The 21,469-nt window shown below is 45.9% G+C and overlaps 1 protein-coding gene across 1 annotated transcript in view; it reads right to left on the minus strand.

The window, feature by feature from the left end:
* LOC110506954 (unconventional myosin-IXAa) overlaps positions 1-21,469 on the minus strand; it is a 212,133-nt gene that overhangs the window by 96,268 nt on the left and 94,396 nt on the right. The window contains exons 3-8 of the mRNA XM_036981793.1: positions 17,889-17,983; positions 17,357-17,419; positions 10,434-10,533; positions 8,622-8,675; positions 1,464-1,561; positions 1,116-1,242 (exon numbers count right to left, since the gene is read on the minus strand). Coding sequence (XP_036837688.1) covers positions 1,116-1,242; positions 1,464-1,561; positions 8,622-8,675; positions 10,434-10,533; positions 17,357-17,419; positions 17,889-17,983 — 537 coding nt within the window. The remainder of the gene's footprint in view (positions 1-1,115; positions 1,243-1,463; positions 1,562-8,621; positions 8,676-10,433; positions 10,534-17,356; positions 17,420-17,888; positions 17,984-21,469) is intronic.

Genomic DNA, 21,469 nt, shown 5'->3' on the forward strand with positions numbered 1-21,469 from the left:
TGTGTGGATGGGAACACATTTGAAGAATAGATTTCCACACTACGTAGGTCTCATTCAATCAACTTCTGTTGTATCCATTATAAAACAAGAAAATTAAAAATACAATTATATAAAGCCTTGCCTTTCTTGAACTTTAACTCACACGTGTATTTTCTTACTAGCACCGACTTGGTTGATAGATCCTTTATTGAGAAGAAATGGACTATGGCTGTGATACGTGGTTGTCTCACCTAGCCATCTTAACATGAATGCATTAACTTCTTTGGGACTGGGGGACAGTATTGAGTAGCTTGGATGAATAAGGTGCCCAGAGTAAACTACCTGCTACTCAGGGCCAAAAGCTAGAATATGCATATAATTAGTAGATTTGGATAGAAAACACTCTGAAGTTTCTAAAACTGTTTGAATAATGTCTGAGTATAACAGAACTCATATGGCAGGCAAGAACCTGAGTAAAAATCCAACCAGGAAGTGGGAAATCTGAGGTTTGTAGTTTTTCAATTGATTGCCTATCCAATATACAGTGTCTATGGAGTCATATTGCACTTCCTAAGGCTTCCAAAAAAAGCGCAAACAAAAAGGAGGTATTAGGACATAAATAATGGACTTTATCGAACAAAACAAACATTTATTGTGGAACTGGGATTCCTGGGAGTGCATTCCGATGAAGATCATCAAAGGTAAATGAATATTTATAACGCTATTTCTGAGTTTTGTGACACCTCTCCTTGGTTGAAAAATGTCTATGTTTTTCTGTAGCTAGGCGCTGACCTAGCATAATTGCATGGTGTGCTTTTACTGTAAAACTTTTTTGAAATCAGACACTGTGGCTGGATTGACGAGAAGTTTATCTTTAAAATGGTGTATAATACTTGTATGTTTGAGGAATTTTAATTATGAGATTTCTGTTGTTTTGAATTTGGCGCCCTGTAATTTCACTGGCTGTTGCCGAGGTGGGACGCTACCGTCCCACATATCCCAGAGAAGTTAACTGTAAGTGGATCTGGATAAGAGCATCTGCTAAATGACTAACATGTAAAATGTAAACATAATAAGGAATAATTTCAACAGTAACACGCTTACCTCTAACAGTTCTGAGACAGTAACAGGCTTACCTCTAACAGTTCTGAGACAGTAGGTAGGACTTCTGGATTGCAGATGTCAATGGAGTCATCTCGGTAGGTCTTCTTCTTGTAGCGGATGTTCCCCAGGTGAAGAATGGCCGACAACAGAGAAAATATCCTGTGGGACAGAAACAAGGCTCGTGTCACCACAGAAACCTGGCTCGTTACAGAAACCTGGCTCGTTTCAACACAGAAACCTGGCTTGAGCATTTGGACAGCGTATCCTGGTAATTTACCTGTGACTATGATTCCTTTGCCTGTGTTTGTAATTTCAGTGTATGTGTCAGTGCGTACGAGCAGTGAGATTTAGTGTGTGTGTGTGTGTGTGTGTGCACTCACTGTTTGCGCGTGGCAGGCAGGAATCCCACCATCTCCATGGCCAGCTGCAGTCTCTCAAAGTCATGCTTCAGGTCCTCCCCTTCCACTGTGAAGCAGTCCTGCATGGGCCAATGACAGGAAACCAGGTGTTATCAGTGTCCATATGGCACCCATTTTGGCTTTACCACATAATGGCCTACCACATGGTAGCCATTTTGGCTCAAACAACACTGCAACTGTAGCACAAATCAGGGCGACTGCCAAACAGTAAGTCAGCCCAGTGTGCTCAGCAGAGCGGATACAGTAGGTGCTGTACTAGCCAGTACTGTGCCATCACCAACACTACATACTGTACCAGCGACTAACATAAGAGATAATGTCCACCCAAGAAGTGAAGATGACTTTTAGTGACAGGCTTCTCCTAAGACAAATCAGTGGCATGACACAGAGACAAGCTGAGTGACTTATAAGAGCATGTCATAAGGAAGTTCGGTCTAACAAACCGGAGACAGAGATGCATTTCTGGTCAGATTTTAGCGGGCTGGTGAACGACAGCATATGCATGTTCTGCTCATGCAGTGGAAAATTCAGCTGGCTTTTTCTGCTAAACTTTCAGGGGAAATGTGGCATGCTGGCAAAGGCAATAAGAGCAGTAGCAATTTATGACAGCCTTTACAGGGTCTGTAGGGGAAAGTGCCTTTACAGGGTCTGCAGGGGAAAGTGCCTTTACAGGTTCTGCAGGGGAAAGTGCCTTGACAGGGTCTGTAGGGGAAAGTGCCTTTACAGGTTCTGCAGGGGAAAGTGCCTTTACAGGGTATGCAGGGGAAAGTGCCTTTACAGGGTCTGCAGGGGAAAGTGCCTTTACAGGGTCTGCAGGGGAAAGTGCCTTGACAGGGTCTGCAGGGGAAAGTGCCTTGACAGGGTCTGCAGGGGAAAGTGCCTTGGCAGGGTCTGCAGGGGAAAGTGCCTTTACAGGTTCTGCAGGGGAAAGTGCCTTTACAGGGTCTGCAGGGGAAAGTGCCTTTACAGGGTCTGCAGGGGAAAGTGCCTTTACAGGTTCTGCAGGGGAAAGTGCCTTTACAGGTTCTGCAGGGGAAAGTGCCTTTACAGGATCTGCAGGGGAAAGTGCCTTTACAGGATCTGCAGGGGAAAGTGCCTTTACAGGATCTGCAGGGGAAAGTGCCTTTACAGGGTCTGCAGGGGAAAGTGCCTTGACAGGGTCTGCAGGGGAAAGTGCCTTGACAGGGTCTGCAGGGGAAAGTGCCTTGACAGGGTCTGCAGGGGAAAGTGCCTTTACAGGGTCTGCAGGGGAAAGTGCCTTTACAGGGTCTGCAGGGGAAAGTGCCTTTACAGGTTCTGCAGGGGAAAGTGCCTTTACATGGTCTGCAGGGGAAAGGCTGTGGAGAGAAAACAATATGGAAGAGGAGAGTTTTGTATACCTCATTGTACCTGGATACCCATGAGGCTTCTAATGAGGTGCACACACACACACACACACACACACACACACACACACACACACACACACCTGTGGTGTGTAGCACTGCAGGCAGCATGTTCTCTTTAACAGGTTTAATTCACCTGGCTTCAGTCCCAGAGTTACATCAACTAGGGCATCCAACTCCATGATTACATGCAAAGGACAGTAATGACAATCTAGCGATAGTGCAAGGCTAGCAACAAGTTCCGCTAGCATGCTAGCAATTTTTTTTAAATGGTATCCACAAGCAATGCAATTTGCATGCTGACTGCAGGAAAGTCCCACCAGAGCGGTTGCCAGAGACTAACATTAATTTCTCTACCATAAGCCGCCTCAAACGTTGTTTTAGAGAATTTGGAAGTATGGCCAATCGGCCTCACAACCACAGATCACGTGTAAGTGTTTTGCTGACGTCAACGCTCTGAACAGAGCGCCCCATGGTGGCGGTGGGGTTATGGTATGGGCAGGCATGAGAAACGGACAACAAACACAATTGCATATTTTCGATTGCAATTTGAAAAGACAGATACCTTGACGAGATCCTGAGGCCCATTGTCGTGCCATTCATCCGCCACCATCATCTTATGTTTCAGCATGATAATGCAAGGTCCCATGTCGCAAGGATCTGTACACAATGCCTGGAAGCTGAAAATGACCCAGTTCTTCCATGGCCTGCATACTCACTAGACAAGTCACCCATTGAGCACGTTTAGGATTCCAAGTCCCGCCAATATCCAGCAACTTCGCACGGCCATTGAAGAGGATTGGGGCAACATTCCACAGGCCACAACCAACAGCCTGATCACCTCTATGAGAAGTTGATGTGTCACGCTGCATGAGGCAAATGGTGGTCACACCAGATACTGACTGGTTTTCTGGTCCACGCCACTAACTTTAAGGTATCTGTGACCAACAGATGCATATCTGTATTCCCAGTCATGTGAAATCTGTAGAGTAGGGCCTAATTTAATTATTTAAATTGACCGATTTCCTTATATTAACTGTAACTCAGTCAAATCTTTGAAATTGTTGCATGTTGCGTTTATATTTAGTTCAGTATAGATAAAGAGCCTCATTGCCAAAATCCCCAAATATCCCTTTAAGGCAGGGGGTAGGCAGTTCCAGTCCTCGGGGGCCTGATTGGCTGCACAGTTTTGCCCCAGTCCCAGCTAACACACCTGACTCCAATAATCACCTAATCATGAGATTTGATTGACCAGCTGTGTTTGTTAGGGATGGAGAAAAGAGTGACACCAATCAGCCCCTGGAGGACTGGAGTTGACCACCCCTGCTTTAAGGTCATAGTGAAATGAGAAAGATAGGCAGCAACTGAAATGATTACATAAGATGGTGCCGATCCTTCCCTGTCATCAGGGCTCGAGTTATAGTGGGATCTACTGTACACAACAGATGGTCTTTTTGGACTCATAATGGAACATACAGTTAGTGTACTTTGAGGTGTGAAAACGTCTGAATAACTTTGGCTTTGAGGTGACCCTTGGTGAATGAGAGTGTGAATCAGATTGCTTACAACACCAGGAGGGCAGAATGTGTGGATAGAGATCAGCTGGTAAGGAAATGGCATCCTCTCCAGAGGAATACAAACACACCACACAGCTGTTGCTTACACACACACACACACACACACACACACACACACACACACACACACACACACACTCTACAGGGGGAAATTAAAGGTATATTTCCAGATTGGCAAGTCTGTTTTACAGACACTTCATGCATTGCATAGCTCACACTCCTCTATGTCAGTGAAGGGTAGAAAAACAACGAACGACAGCGTCTTTGATACACAGTATATTACAGTGCTAATACAATAGAACTATCATTAGACAATGATCATAATGTACTACTATGTATATAGAGCCGTAATATTCCAATACTGCAAGAGTGCCAATTCTTTCAGTGGTATCTTGTACATGATTTGACTATCCTTTCTTTAAATGACAAGACAGTAGATAATAATTCCGTGTTCAACATTCCCCAGAGCCATTTTCCTGGAACAAAGTAGTAGCCTTGCCTGTCCCCTTGTTGCAGATGTGCAGCACATCAACACAAAACCACAAACACATACCTGGAGACATTGGGGGAAATGTCTTGGCATGTACTGTGATCGATGAGATGATTGGTGAAGCACTACACTGATTCAAGGCTATGGAATATGCATATGGTGAGCATGCCATTCACAGACAACCAGAACACCCATCACTACATCAATCAGCACACCCCAACCCAGACACCTGTAGCCAGGCTGTATCAGCACACCCCAACCCAGACACCTGTAGCCAGGCTGTATCAGCACACCCCAACCCAGACACCTGTAGCCAGGCTGTATCAGCACACCCCAACTCAGACACCTGTAGCCAGGCTGTATCAGCACACCCCAACCCAGACACCTGTAGCCAGGCTGTATCAGCACACCCCAACCCAGACACCTGTAGCCAGGCTATATCAGCACACCCCAACCCAGACACCTGTAGCCAGGCTGTATCAGCACACCCCAACCCAGACACCTGTAGCCAGGCTGTATCAGCACACCCCAACCCAGACACCTGTAGCCACGCTGTATCAGCACACCCCAACCCAGACACCTGTAGCCAGGCTGTATCAGCACACCCCAACCCAGACACCTGTAGCCACGCTGTATCAGCACACCCCAACCCAGACACCTGTAGCCAGGCTGTATCAGCACACCCCAACTCAGACACCTGTAGCCAGGCTGTATTGTCATCGCCTGCTCAGGATGACTATTTATCCATCTATGCTAACATGGGAGGCTTGTTGGCTCAAAATGGAAACTTGCTGACATAGCCCCACAGAAGGTGACCTTGATCCTCCATTGTGGTTGAGAGTCAGTGCCCAGGTAGCAGGCCACACAGACGGACACAATCATTTGAATAGAGCTCCCCCTCCATGTTCCACTGCCTTCTGATTGGGTCAAAAGTTCACAAGTCATCAATCCTATGGTGGTCAAGAGCAGGAAAGCTCTGAACAATCGACTGTCCATGTGAGCTTGCTGCCTGGATGCATGACACACACACACACACACACACGCACACACACACACACACACACACATAATAGGAGGCTGCTGAGGGGAGTACAGGCTCCTAATGTCTGGAATAAATGGAAACCAGGTGTTTGATGTGTTTGATAACATTCCATTTACTCCATTCCAGCCATTACTATGAGTCCGTCCTCCCTAATTAAGGTGCCACAGGCCGCCTGTGACACACACACAAACACACGGGGGAGGGGTCACGGGTCAGCTACTGTGAGGCTATGTCAACAAGTACCGGGGCAAACAGGGGAATGTTTGGACGGCTGTTTATCGTCATGCTCTCATTCAATCTGCCCAAAGTGTTTGTTGGCAGATTCTGACCAGGATACTCCAGGTTCCCTGTATTAATATTAACACTGGTTCATGGCTGAGTGAGTGGTGACCCAGGGTACCGGTGTGTGTGTGGTGACCCAGGGTACCGGTGTGTGTGGGGTGTGTGTGTATGGTTGGCATACTGTACTAGTAGCATCCTCACTAAGGTGGGTACTAGAGGTCGACCGATTATGATTTTTCAACGCCGATACCGATTATTCGAGGACCAAAAAAAGGCTATACGGATTAATCGGTCGATTTAAAATAAATGACAATTACAACAATACTGAATGAACACTTATTTTAACTTAATATAATACATCAATAAAATCAATTTAGCCTCAAATAAATAATGAAAAATGTTCAATTTGGTTTAAATAATGCAAAAACAAAGTGTTGGAGAAGAAAGTAAAAGTGCAATATGTGCTATGTAAGAAAGCTAACATTTAAGTTCCTTGCTCAGAACATGAGAACATATGAAAGCTGGTGGTTCCTTTTAACAGGTTGTAGTTATTATAGGAATTATAGGACTATTTCCCTCTATACCATTTGTATTTCATTAACCTTTGACTATTGGATGTTCTTATAGGCACTTTAGTATTGCCAGTGTAACAGTATAGCTTCCGTCCCTCTCCTTGCTCCTCCCTGGGCTCCAACCAGCAACACAACGACAACAGCCACCACATCGAAGCAGCGTTACCCATGCAGAGCAAGGGGAACAACCACCCCAAGGCTCAGAGCGAGTGACGTTTGAAACGCTATTAGCGCGCGCTAACTAGCTAGCCATTTCACTTCGGTTACACCAGCCTCATCTCGGGAGTTGATAGGCTTGAAGTCATAAACAGCGCAATGCTTGACGCACAACGAAAAGCTGCTGGCAAAATGCACGAAAGTGCTGTTTGAATGAATGTTTACGCGCCTGCTTCTGCCTACCACCGCTCAGTCAGATACTTAGATACTTGTATGCTCAGTCAGATTATATGCAATTCAGGACACGCTAGACAATTTCTAGTAATATTATCAACCATGTGTAGTTAACTAGTAACTAGTAGTTTTTTTTATAAAGATAAGTTTAATGCTAGCAACTTACCTTGGCTTACTGCATTCGCGTAACAGGCAGTCAGTCTCCTTGTGGAGTGCAACGAGAGAGAGGCAGGTCGTTATTGCGTTGGACTAGTTAACTGTAAGGTTGCAAGATTGGATCCCCCGAGCTGACAAGGTGAAAATCTGTCGTTCTGCCCCTGAACAGGGCAGTTAACCCACTGTTCCTAGGCCGTCATTGAAAATAAGAATGTGTTCTTAACTGACTTGCCTAGTTAAATAAAAGTCATTAAAAAAAAATAATAATAATAATAAATGAAAAAAAATCGGCGCCCAAAAATACGGATTTCCGATTGTTATGAAAACTTGAAATCGGCCCTGATTAATCGGCCATTCCGATTAATCGGTCGACCTCTAGTGGGTACTGTAGGCATAGATAAGGGGTTTCTAACTCCTGGTACAGGAGATACTGACTGTCCAGCCCAGCACTAAGACACCTGTTTTAAATCATGAACTGATCATGGTCTTCCATCTGAACCACATCTTGCTGAGTCAGGTGTGTTAGAGCTGGTCTTCCATCTGAACCACATCTTGCTGAGTCAGGTGTGTTAGAGCTTGTCTAGAGCGAAAGCCTGCATACCCAGTATCTCTCCGGGACTGAGGTTGGAGGCCCCTGGTTTACAGACTATCCTTCCATCTGGTCAATGACCAAATAAGCCAAACACAAGATCTTTCCATCTATTCAATCAATCTAGTCAACAACCAAATAAGCCAATCAGAATATATGTTTCCATCTATTCAATCAATCTAGTCAACAACCAAATAAGCCAATCAGAATATATGTTTCCATCTATTCAATCAATCTAGTCAACAACCAAATAAGCCAATCAGAATATATGTTTCCATCTATTCAATCAATCAAGTCAATGACCAAATAAGCCAATCAAGACGATGTTTCCATCCAGTCAACGACCAAATAAGCCAACCAGAAGATCAGAACAGAGATCGAAGGAACAGAGACTGGGACTGGCAACACACAATTGAGGAAGTGGACACACCCCAAACCAGGAAGAATAACAACAAAAGGGAAAAGCAAGGAGAAAGGCGTGTGGTAGGGCACAGAATGTGACAGGGGCACACGTACTTGTGAGGACAATGTAGTTGTGAGGGAGAAGCCAGTGATTATTAGTTTTGATAATCAAAACTCCTACAGGTGATTTGGTGAACACTCAACACAGTCCCGCCCAGAGAGATGTATACTGACCGCTTCGCTCTCATAGTAATTCTCCCAGTGCAGTCTCAGGACTTTCTTTGTCATCTGGAGAGGGTTAAAAAGGTAGAGTAGATGGGGTTAGGGTTAGGCAGCGCAGCATTCCATACACCACACACGCACTCTACACATGGAACTGGAAGGGACATGCAGTTAGTAGAAGGAATGGAGTCATATTTAGACGTCGTGTTGGGGCCCATCCTACACACACACACTCAATGCACACACACACACACACACACTCTCAATGCACACACACTCTCAATGCACACACACACACTCAATGCACACAAACACACAGACAGAAGCACGGGACATAGAACACATGGTGAGAAACCGATGGGGATGAAATATGTTTTCATTCTGACACCATACATACAGTATGCTAAGCTAATAGAACCACTGAAATTAGCCATAGGATTATTCTAATGTGTGGTGACTGCATTATGACGAATAAGGGAAAAACATATGGATAGAGATGCTATAGCTGTGAGAAGAAATTGCTCAGTTTCAAAATGGCTTATTTGGCCTGTAAACAGACTGTCTGAACCCCTTAGAATGTGAAGTTGTGAAATACTGTAAATTGTTCTGAGTGACTGTGTTACAATATACACTTTGGAAAAGAGAGAGAGTGAGAAAGAGAGAGAGTGACCACACACCAGAGAAATGGAAGGAATTCACACCCTTCTCAGAATGGGCGTCAGGTTGTCAGAGTGGGGGGGGGGCTGGATCTCTATGTTATGATATGAACATCTCTGGAGCTGGCAGAGGTGCAACAAGTTTTGAACATCATCAACATTACACACTTTGCACCCCGCTTGTAATGGTTTTGTGTGTGTGTGTGTGTGTGTGTGTGTGTGTGTGTGTGTGTGTGTGTGTGTGTGTGTGTGGGGTGTGTGTGGTGTGTGTGTGTGGTGTGTGTGTGTGGTGTGTGTGTGTGTGTGTGTGTATATATAATCTGCATGTGTATCAGCTTGTAATGGGTTTGTCAGCTTGGCATGACAGAGGGGTAGACACAGAGGGGTAGACCAGCCAGTCAGCTTTTCCGTCTGCATGTTTATAAGTGTGTGTGTTCTTTTGTGATTGGTTAGACTGGGTTGGATCCCCTTGGGATTAGAGGAGCGGGGATAACAGAGATTGCAGAGTGTTGTGAGAGCATATTGACAGTCATAGGGAGTGTGTGTGTGACAGACACGGAGAGTGACCCTGTCGTGCTGCAGGTCCCACACACACACACACACACACACACACACAAAGACATCCACATGTAGATATGCAAACCCACATGTACATAGACTCCACAGACCAACAAACATCCACGCGCCAAAAGCCAGCAGATTAACTGAGCCACAAGGCAGTGTCATGGTAATGAGAGGGCCCAGTGCCTTGTCTCTCTCTCTGGTGGGCTGAGGGATGAGGCTCTGTTAAAGCCTCTGTGTGTGAGAGAGACTATAGGAGCTGCTGAAAGGCACCAACAATGTAATGTTTCCTCTGCTTCCTGTTTGCGGAGAGAGAGAGTAAGAGGGAGAGAAATAGGTCTGGTCGACATCCACTGTGGGCCTCTGGGAACAGCCGTGATTCACACAGACGACACACACACACAAAACCCAGAAACAACTAGTCAGTCAGAAAGACAATATACACAAACCTTTTGGTACAGACACAGAGACAAAACCCAGAGACAACCATGTGTCATGCACAGACAGACAGTCAGACAGACTCAGTCAGATACATCTCGTCCAATCAGCAGTGCGTGAGAAGGGGCTACACTTGGCTACAGTGTTGAAGTCCTACTGGATCTCTCACCTGGTTGAGGTAATGATATTCTTCAGGCTTTTTGAGGTGAAAGGTGCTCCTCTCCTCCTCACTTGCTCCTGCCAGCAGGTAGTAAAACACATGGTAGTTCCTGAAAGGCAAGCAGGTCAGAAAACATTAACACCACTTTACATTGTTTATTACTAACAAACAAACTGGATTGTCCAATAGGAACAAAGTTGTCTCATTGAGTGTGAGTGTGTGTGTGTATGGACGTGTTTAACTACAGTGCCTTGCGAAAGTATTCGGCCCCCTTGAACTTTGCAACCTTTTGCCACATTTCAGGCTTCAAACATAAAGATATAAAACTGTATTTTTTTTGTGAAGAATCAACAACAAGTGGGACACAATCATGAAGTGGAACGACATTTATTTGATATTTCAAACTTTTTTAACAAATCAAAAACTGAAAAATTGGGCGTGCAAAATTATTCAGCCCCTTTACTTTCAGTGCAGCAAACTCTCTCCAGAGGTTCAGTGAGGATCTCTGAATGATCCAATGTTGACCTAAATGACTAATGATGATAAATACAATCCATCTGTGTGTAATCAAGTCTCCGTATAAATGCACCTGCACTGTGATAGTCTCAGAGGTCCATTAAAAGCGCAGAGAGCATCATGAAGAACAAGGAACACACCAGGCAGGTCTGAGATACTGTTGTGAAGAAGTTTAAAGCCGGATTTGGATACAAAAAGATTTCCCACGCTTTAAACATCCCAAGGAGCCCTGTGCAAGCGATAATATTGAAATGGAAGGAGTATCAGACCACTGCAAATCTACCAAGACCCGGCCGTCCCTCTAAACCTTCAGCTCATACAAGGAGAAGACTGATCAGAGATGCAGCCAAGAGGCCCATGATCACTCTGGATGAACTGCAGAGATCTACAGCTGAGGTGGGACTCTGTCCATAGGACAACAATCAGTCGTATATTGCACAAATCTGGCCTTTATGGAAGAGTGGCAAGAAGAAAGCCATTTCTTAAAGATATCCATAAAAAGTGTTGTTTAAAGTTTGCCACAAGCCACCTGGGAGACACACCAAACATGTGGAAGAAGGTGCTCTGGTCAGATGAAACCAAAATTGAACTTTTTGGCAACAATGCAAAACGTTATGTTTGGCGTAAAAGCAACACAGCTCATCACCCTGAACACACCATCCCCACTGTCAAACATGGTGGTGGCAGCATCATGGTTTGGGCCTGCTTTTCTTCAGCAGGGACAGGGAAGATGGTTAAAATTGATGGGAAGATGGATGGAGCCAAATACAGGACCATTCTGGAAGAAAACCTGATGGAGTCTGCAAATCATCAAATCAAATCAAATCAAATTGTATTTGTCACATACACATGGTTAGCAGATGTTAATGCGAGTGTAGCGAAATGCTTGTGCTTCTAGTTCCGACAATGCAGTAATAACCAACAAGTAATCTAACTAACAATTCCAAAACTACTGTCTTGTACACAGTGTAAGGGGATAAAGAATATGTACATAAGGATATATGAATGAGTGATGGTACAGAGCAGCATAGGCAAGATACAGTAGATGGTATCGAGTACAGTATGTACAAATGAGATGAGTATGTAAACAAAGTGGCATAGTTTAAAGTGGCTAGTGATACATGTATTACATAAGGATACAGTCGATGATATAGAGTACAGTATATACGTATGCATATGAGATGAATAATGTAGGGTAAGTAACATTATATAAGGTAGCATTGTTTAAAGTGGCTAGTGATATATTTACATCATTTCCCATCAATTCCCATTATTAAAGTGGCTGGAGTTGAGTCAGTGTCAGTGTGTTGGCAGCAGCCACTCAATGTTAGTGGTGGCTGTTTAACAGTCTGATGGCCTTGAGATAGAAGCTGTTTTTCAGTCTCTCGGTCCCAGCTTTGATGCACCTGTACTGACCTCGCCTTCTGGATGATAGCGGGGTGAACAGGCAGTGGCTCGGGTGGTTGATGTCCTTGATGATCTTTATGGCCTTCCTGTGACATCGGGTGGTGTAGGTGTCCTGGAGGGCAGGTAGTTTGCCCCCGGTGATGCGTTGTGCAGACCTCACCACCCTCTGGAGAGCCTTACGGTTGAGGGCGGAGCAGTTGCCGTACCAGGCGGTGATACAGCCCGCCAGGATGCTCTCGATTGTGCATCTGTAGAAGTTTGTGAGTGCTTTTGGTGACAAGCCAAATTTCTTCAGCCTCCTGAGGTTGAAGAGGCGCTGCTGCGCCTTCTTCACAATGCTGTCTGTGTGAGTGGACCAATTCAGTTTGTCTGTGATGTGTATGCCGAGGAACTTAAAACTTGCTACCCTCTCCACTACTGTTCCATCGATGTGGATAGGGGGGTGTTCCCTCTGCTGTTTCCTGAAGTCCACAATCATCTCCTTAGTTTTGTTGACGTTGAGTGTGAGGTTATTTTCCTGACACCACACTCCGAGGGCCCTCACCTCCTCCCTGTAGGCCGTCTCGTCGTTGTTGGTAATCAAGCCTACCACTGTTGTGTCGTCCGCAAACTTGATGATTGAGTTGGAGGCGTGCGTGGCCACGCAGTCGTGGGTGAACAGGGAGTACAGGAGAGGGCTCAGAACGCACCCTTGTGGGGCCCCAGTGTTGAGGATCAGCGGGGAGGAGATGTTGTTGCCTACCCTCACCACCTGGGGGCGGCCCGTCAGGAAGTCCAGTACCCAGTTGCACAGGGCGGGGTCGAGACCCAGGGTCTCGAGCTTGATGACGAGCTTGGAGGGTACTATGGTGTTGAATGCCGAGCTGTAGTCAATGAACAGCATTCTCACATAGGTATTCCTCTTGTCCAGATGGGTTAGGGCGGTGTGCAGTGTGGTTGAGATTGCATCGTCTGTGGACCTATTTGGGCGGTAAGCAAATTGGAGTGGGTCTAGGGTGTCAGGTAGGGTGGAGGTGATATGGTCCTTGACTAGTCTCTCAAAGCACTTCATGATGACGGAAGTGAGTGCTACGGGGCGGTAGTCGTTTAGCTCAGTTACCTTAGCTTTCTTGGGAACAGGAACAATGGTGGCCCTCTTGAAGCATGTGGGAACAGCAGACTGGTATAGGGATTGATTGAATATGTCCGTAAACACACCGGCCAGCTGGTCTGCGCATGCTCTGAGGGCGCGGCTGGGGATGCCGTCTGGGCCTGCAGCCTTGCGAGGGTTAACACGTTTAAATGTCTTACTCACCTCGGCTGCAGTGAAGGAGAGACCGCATGTTTTCGTTGCCGGCCGTGTCAGTGGCACTGTATTGTCCTCAAAGCGGGCAAAAAAGTTGTTTAGTCTGCCTGGGAGCAGGACATCCTGGTCCGTGACTGAGCTGGATTTCTTCCTGTAGTCCGTGATTGACTGTAGACCCTGCCACATGCCTCTTGTGTCTGAGCCGTTGAATTGAGATTCTACTTTGTCTCTGTACTGACGCTTAGCTTGTTTGATAGCCTTGCGGAGGGAATAGCTGCACTGTTTGTATTCGGTCATGTTACCAGACACCTTCCCCTGATTAAAAGCAGTGGTTCGCGCTTTCAGTTTCACGCAAATGCTGCCATCAATCCACGGTTTCTGGTTAGGGAATGTTTTAATCGTTGCTATGGGAACGACATCTTCAACGCACGTTCTAATGAACTCACACACCGAATCAGCGTATTCGTCAATGTTGTTGTCTGACGCAATACGAAACATGTCCCAGTCCACGTGGTGGAAGCAGTCTTGGAGTGTGGAGTCAGCTTGGTCGGACCAGCGTTGGACAGACCTCAGCGTGGGAGCCTCTTGTTTTAGTTTCTGTCTGTAGGCAGGGATCAACAAAATGGAGTCGTGGTCAGCTTTTCCGAAAGGGGGGCGGGGCCTTATATGCGTCGCGGAAGTTAGAGTAACAATGATCCAAGGTCTTTCCACCCCTGGTTGCGCAATCGATATGCTGATAAAATTTAGGGAGTCTTGTTTTCAGATTAGCCTTGTTAAAATCCCCAGCTACAATGAATGCAGCCTCCGGATGAATGGTTTCCAGTTTGCAAAGAGTTAAATAAAGTTCGTTCAGAGCCATCGATGTGTCTGCTTGGGGGGGGATGTATACGGCTGTGATTATAATCGAAGAGAATTCTCTTGGTAGATAATGCGGTCTACATTTGATTGTGAGGAATTCTAAATCAGGTGAACAGAAGGATTTGAGTTCCTGTATGTTTCTTTCATCACACCATGTCACGTTAGTCATAAGGCATATGCCCCCGCCCCTCTTCTTACCAGAAAGTTGTTTGTTTCTGTCTGCGCGATGTGTGGAGAAACCCGTTGGCTGCACCGCTTCGGATAGAGTCTCTCCAGTGAGCCACGTTTCCGTGAAGCAAAGAACGTTACAGTCTCTGATGTCCCTCTGGAATGCTACCCTTGCTCGGATTTCATCAACCTTGTTGTCAAGAGACTGGACATTGGCAAGAAGAATGCTAGGGAGTGGTGCACGATGTGCCCGTCTCCGGAGTCTGACCAGAAGACCGCCTCGTTTCCCTCTTTTTCGGAGTTGTTTTTTTTTTGGGTCGCTGCATGGAATCCACTCAGTTGTCCTGTTTGTAAGGCAGAACACAGGATCCGCGTCGCGAAAAACATATTCTTGGTAGTACTGATGGTGAGTTGATGCTGATCTTATATTCAGTAGTTCTTCTCGACTGTATGTAATGAAACCTAAGATGAGCTGGGGTACTAATGTAAGAAATAACACGTAAAAAAACAAAAAACTGAATAGTTTCCTAGGAACGCGAAGCGAGGCGGCCATCTCTGTCGGCGCCGGAAGTAGTGACCTGAGACTGGGACGGAGATTTGTCTTCCAACAAGACAATGATCCAAAACATAAAGCAAAATCTACAATGGAATGGTTCAAAAATAAACATATCCAGGTGTTAGAATGGCCAAGTCAAAGTCCAGACCTGAATCCAATCAAGAATCTGTGGAAAGAACTGAAAACTGCTGTTCACAAATGCTCTCCATCCAACCTCACTGAGCTCGAGCTGTTTTGCAAGGAGGAATGGGAAAAAATGTCAGTCTCTTGATGTGCAAAACTGATAGAGACATACCCCAAGCGACTTACAGCTGTAATCGCAGCAAAAGGTGGCGCTACAAAGTATTACCTTAAGGGGGCTGAATAATTTTGCACGCCCAATTATTCAGTTTTTGATTTGTTAAAAAAGTTTGAAATATCCAATAAATGTCGTTCCACTTCATGATTGTGTCCCACTTGTTGTTGATTCTTCACAAACAAATACAATTTTATATCTTTATGTTTGAAGCCTGAAATGTGGCAAAAGGTCGCAAAGTTCAAGGGGGCCGAATACTTTCGCAAGGCACTGTATTCTTGTGGGGACCACAAAAAAAATTTGGGGACATTTTGCTAGTCCCCACAAGGTCAAATGCAATTTCTAGGGGGTTTAGGGTTAAGGTTAGAATTAGTGTTCGGAGCTAGGGTTAGGGTTAAGTGTTAAGGAAAATAGGATTTTGAATGGGACTGGATTGTGTGTTAGTTGTACAATACTGAGTGTGTTGCGTAAAGGTGAGAAGGGCAGAACCGTGCTGCAGCTGTAGTGGGAGCCTGGAGTCAGAAATCTATCTCAATAAGAGCCCCCCCCCCCCCCCCCCGACCCACAGGGGGCCCATTTTAGCCCGCCCCAGAGTGAGGTTAACCTTCGCAACACCATCCAGCCTGCACAGCACATTAGTGTCAACCCCACTTAGGGCTGCTGAGAAATACTTCACCCAGCCTGAGCTTGGCTGGGTAATACACCATCATCTAAACTGATTCTGTTCAACACTTGTTGATGTCAAACTGTACTTGATACTTGGCGTTAACTTCCTTTAGGACACAATCATAAACTGTGTAGGACCACAGAATTACAGTGGAAAAGTCCATATTTGTTAAGAGTTTTCAGGATATGGTGAATTGTGAGACAGCTACTTTTCTCCCGGGTGGCACAGCGGTCTTAGTCACTGCATCTTAGTGCAAGAGGTGTTCCTGGTTTGATTCCAGGCTGTATCACATCCAGCCATGATTGGGAGTCCCAAGGGGGGCGCACAATTGGTCCAGCGTCGTCCGGGTTTGGCCGGGGTAGGCTGTCATTGTAAATAAGAATTTGTTCTTAACCGACTTGCCTAGTTAAATAAAGGTAAATAATAATACACTATTGGAACATGAACTGCAGGAGGCTCCAGTCCTGGTCCACACTTGTGTCAGGATCAGTTTGGCACCACATTTGTCACTGACCCTGCTGTGACCAACAAACTCACACCTACTGTAGGAAAATGACTTTCTAGCACGAATGGACAATTGGATTCCTCGACAAAAGTGTCAACGTCTAAACGCATTGGTGGCAGCAGTGGGATCCAATCATGATTGAGTTCACCCTCTGTTTTGAGTGTGTGTGTGTGTGTGTGTGTGTGTGTGTGTGTGTGTGGTTCTAGAGACACTCAATTTCATGTGGCGCAATCATTCTCACATCATTCTATATAAAAGGGATTGGGTTGTTATTCACATGGAGTTGAAGTTCTCTCAGCAGAGACAACCTCAGTGGAAGGATTTCTGGACTAGTTTGTGAGAGCTGCTCAATTCTGGATTCTAGCTTATCAAATTGTCTCTATATAGACACTGCGAATTTAGTGATCTTCACTTCTTTAACACTGTGGTGAAAATAAATGATTCTCCAACTAGTCATTCATTGTGTATTTGTTTACCCAATGTGGTTTACTGTGTAAGTGTTCCTAAACCACAACATGTACTCAGTCTACAAAACAATTAGGGAAATGATCAATGTCTGATTCTATTTGAATACAACGCTATGTCCTTGTTCTGCAGTAACATGATACTACAGTCCAGTAGTGTATGATGATGATTGTGTGTGTGGCAGTAGGATGATTAAGTGTGAATGCTTACCGTTCGTTGTGTTCCTGGTAGACCAGTCTTGATTTCTCCAGAAGGTACTTCTCCACATAGGCTCTGGAACAAACAGCACAGACCTGGCGTCAGTCACAACACTGGGGGGGAGTCCCGGACCAAATTGATCAGATATCGGCATTGGACAATGCACTCTGAGCAGCCACCAAATTCACTATGGAGGCTATGTAGAACTATAACAAGGATGAGTGTAGATGTAGGACTATAGACTGGTAGGATTATAGATGTGTCAGCAGGGGACATAGAATAGACAGGGGATGGGGACACCTAGTCAGTTGCGCAACTGAATGTATTCAACCAAAATTTGTCTTCCACATTTATTTGATTAAGGCAGCCCTTTCTGATTCAGAGAGGTTCTGCCTTAATCAACATCCACGTCATTGGTGCCTGAATATAGATGAATATAGAGGAGGAGCCAGGGGACATAGCCAGTCAACTAGGATGTAGGAGCTGCAGGTAAAACTAGGTAAACAATGACTCTAAATGTAATATCTGAATGTGTCTTTCTCACCCTCGGACAGTACCACTCTCCTGGTAATTCACTTGGATGAACTTGCCAAAGCGACTCGAGTTGTTGTTGTGGGCAGTTTTTGCATTCCCAAATGCCTGCAGAGAGAGAAGAGAGAGGGGATGAGAACAAATCCATGCAGGTGACACAAGGTTATATGTCCATGTTGGAAAAGACTGGTGGGCGTGGGCATGTTTGTGGGTCAACCAATCTGGGATAACAACCACCGTGAGCCAACCTCAAGACATTTCTTTGATCAAGTACACCTCAGAGCCATATTTCATTCAGTCTAATAACATGGAATAGATCTTTATTTATGCATTATACAGGAAATGTATCATTTTGCTGAGCCTCACCACACACACACACACACACACACACACACACAGGCTGGGAGCAGCACAGAAACCAACATGTCCTCAGAACGCTCCAAAGCTCTTCTGTTTAAAGTCAGACAAATGGCCCAAAAATGATGGAGCTGCAGCAAGAAGCCCTGATGGGGGAAAAGTGTCCATTGGGTAATGTAATCCATGTGGGCCTGCTGGAACATGTTTAGTGGTGTGCTTTAATAAGAGTCCAGTAATTCCCCTCTGGCTCTGTTTGTGTTGTACAGCTGCCTGGAGGGGAAGTCCTTATTCACCCTTCAGAAACCCTGCAGTTATTTGTAGCCTCCGCCGCAAGTAAACAAATTCCTCCACGAATCACTTTTTGAGCTGCACTTTGTGCATCTGGAATGGGGAGAAAACAGGCGGTCCGCCCGGTCCACTCCCTTAGCCTAGCATCATGACCGCCGTTCACTTCAGCTCGGTGCTTGCTAATACGCGCGCTATTAAAACGGGTCGATAGCGTGCTAAACGCAAGGCGGAGGAACGCCAGGACGGTTTGAGCCACCGCAGCCAGATGGGCAGAGTCCGAGTAAATAGGCCGGAGACCGCGGGAGCACACCTTCCTGCTCTTATTCACACTTCACTGGAGGAGCCAACACTGGAGACCGCGGGAGCACACCTTCCTGCTCTTATTCACACTTCACTGGAGGACCCAACACTGGAGACCGCGGGAGCACACCTTCCTGCTCTTATTCACACTTCACTGGAGGACCCAACACTGGAGACCGCGGGAGCACACCTTCCTGCTCTTATTCACACTTCACTGGAGGACCCAACACTGGAGACCGCGGGAGCACACCTTCCTGCTCTTATTCACACTTCACTGGAGGACGCTACACTGGAGACCGCGGGAGCACACCTTCCTGCTCTTATTCACACTTCACTGGAGGACGCTACACTGGAGACCGCGGGAGCACACCTTCCTGCTCTTATTCACACTTCACTGGAGGATGCTACACTGGAGACCACGGGAGCACACCTTCCTGCTCTTATTCACACTTCACTGGAGGACGCTACACTGGAGACCGCGGGAGCACACCTTCCTGCTCTTATTCATACTTCACTGGAGGACGCAACACTGGAGACCACGGGAGCACACCTTCCTGCTCTTATTCACACTTCACTGGAGGACGCTACACTGGAGACCGCGGGAGCACACCTTCCTGCTCTTATTCACACTTCACTGGAGGACGCTACACTGGAGACCGCGGGAGCACACCTTCCTGCTCTTATTCACACTTCACTGGAGGACGCTACACTGGAGACCGTGGGAGCACACCTTCCTGCTCTTATTCACACTTCACTGGAGGACGCTACACTGGAGACCGCGGGAGCACACCTTCCTGCTCTTATTCACACTTCACTGGAGGACGCTACACTGGAGACCGTGGGAGCACACCTTCCTGCTCTTATTCACACTTCACTGGAGGACGCTACACTGGCGGCAGAACCCAGGACACTTGGCTGCTTTGCTGCTGGGCCACACGAACACGTCTGGGTCGCAGCCGGCATCAGTGACCTCACAGCTCTATTTGGGACTTGCCCACCAGACAAACTGTCCACAGGCAGACAGAGGAAAAGTTAACACACCATGTTCCCATATTGAGCATATTGAGGTGAAACTGCATTAGAGTGCCAAGTCAATACTATTGGAGTACTGGATAGGCGTTGATGATGTGGAAACCAGTAAGGGTGAGCTGTTGAAAGGCTAGATAATAGGCTGTGAATGAGATATGCTCCATGGAGAATTAACGTAGCAGGTTAGGAGAATTAGGTTAGGAAAAGGGTTAGGGTTAACTAAATTGAAAAAATAAATAATAAAATATATATTTATTATTATTTTTTTATTTATTTATTACATTTATTTATTTTTAACTTGACAAAAGCTGTACCCCTTCTAGCTATGACCTAGCTAACCTGACCCATCCAAAAAGTACAGGTCAGACGAGGCAGCCAACCAGCCACCAGTATCCCTACTTCCCTTCCTGCTCTATCGAGGAAGAAGTGCATCTTGGAACCCACGCATGAATCTAACACATTATTCAAGGTGAAGGAAGCAAACTAGGGTCTAACAGCAGACCGTGGAACATTCCAGGTATTCTTCGATGCTCAAAATTCCACGTTATACATGAAACTGGAGTGGGAACCATTAAAAACTCTGAATGATTTACTTGGGTGTACCGTGTGTACATCCACCTGGTCTGTGTAAAAGCATCCCTAGTTAGAGCGGACACATTTACGGCCGACAACATATGTATGGTTCCGCAGGCTTGGCTCGCTCCATATCTGCCACAGTAAATCTTCCTCAGATAATATTGGGATGAGCAGGACCATGGCTCGCATCCAGCATGCAACAAGAAACACTTGGTCCTGGTCCTTTAAGAAGCAGCTGGAGAAGTGATCAAAGGAGCGAACTTACAATTCCATTGGTTCACAGGTAGAATGACAACTACAACAGGGGCGTGGTCAGAAACAAAAACAGCACTGCCAAACTGCATTATATCAGAGCAGAAATATGCGTTTCATAGCTTTTTTCGATAGGAAACATGAGGGACTGTTTAGCTTCAGTGGAGTGGAGCCAGAGTAGAGAGCGTGCAGGAAGGGTGGGCTGGGATAGCTCCCGAGGGGCCCTTGGCTTGTGCTGCTGTGCTATAAAGGTTATTATAAACTGTGTTGTTCGAACCCTGAAAGCTGATTGGCTGACAACCGTTGTATATCAGACCGTATACCACGGGTATGACACATCATTTATTTTTACTGCTCTAATTACATTGGTAACCAGTTCATAATAGCAATAAGGCACCTCGGGGTATATGGTATATGGCGAATATACCACGGCTAAGGGCTGTATCCAGGCACTCCTCATTGCGTCGTGCATAAGAACAGCCCTTAGCCGTGGTATATTCGCCATATACCACACTCCCTCGGGCCTTATTGCTTACGTGTCCTGCCACTGATACGCGACCCCTGACTACAGCACCTGCTGTGTGATATCATGGACTGCAACTGGGCATGGGATCAGAGAGTGAGTGGAGAACAGAGACAGCCATAGCACTGTTCTTGTTGTAATCCGTCTCCAGATGCACAGATCTACTTTCCATAGAATACATTAGAAAAGCTGTGGCTATGAGTAACCTAGTACCGAGCTAACGTGACATTCATCAATACACTTTGGAGGCAGGGTTCATTAAAACGGCA

This window comes from Oncorhynchus mykiss, chromosome 6 (genome assembly GCF_013265735.2).
Source record: "Oncorhynchus mykiss isolate Arlee chromosome 6, USDA_OmykA_1.1, whole genome shotgun sequence".
NCBI lineage: Eukaryota > Metazoa > Chordata > Actinopteri > Salmoniformes > Salmonidae > Oncorhynchus > Oncorhynchus mykiss.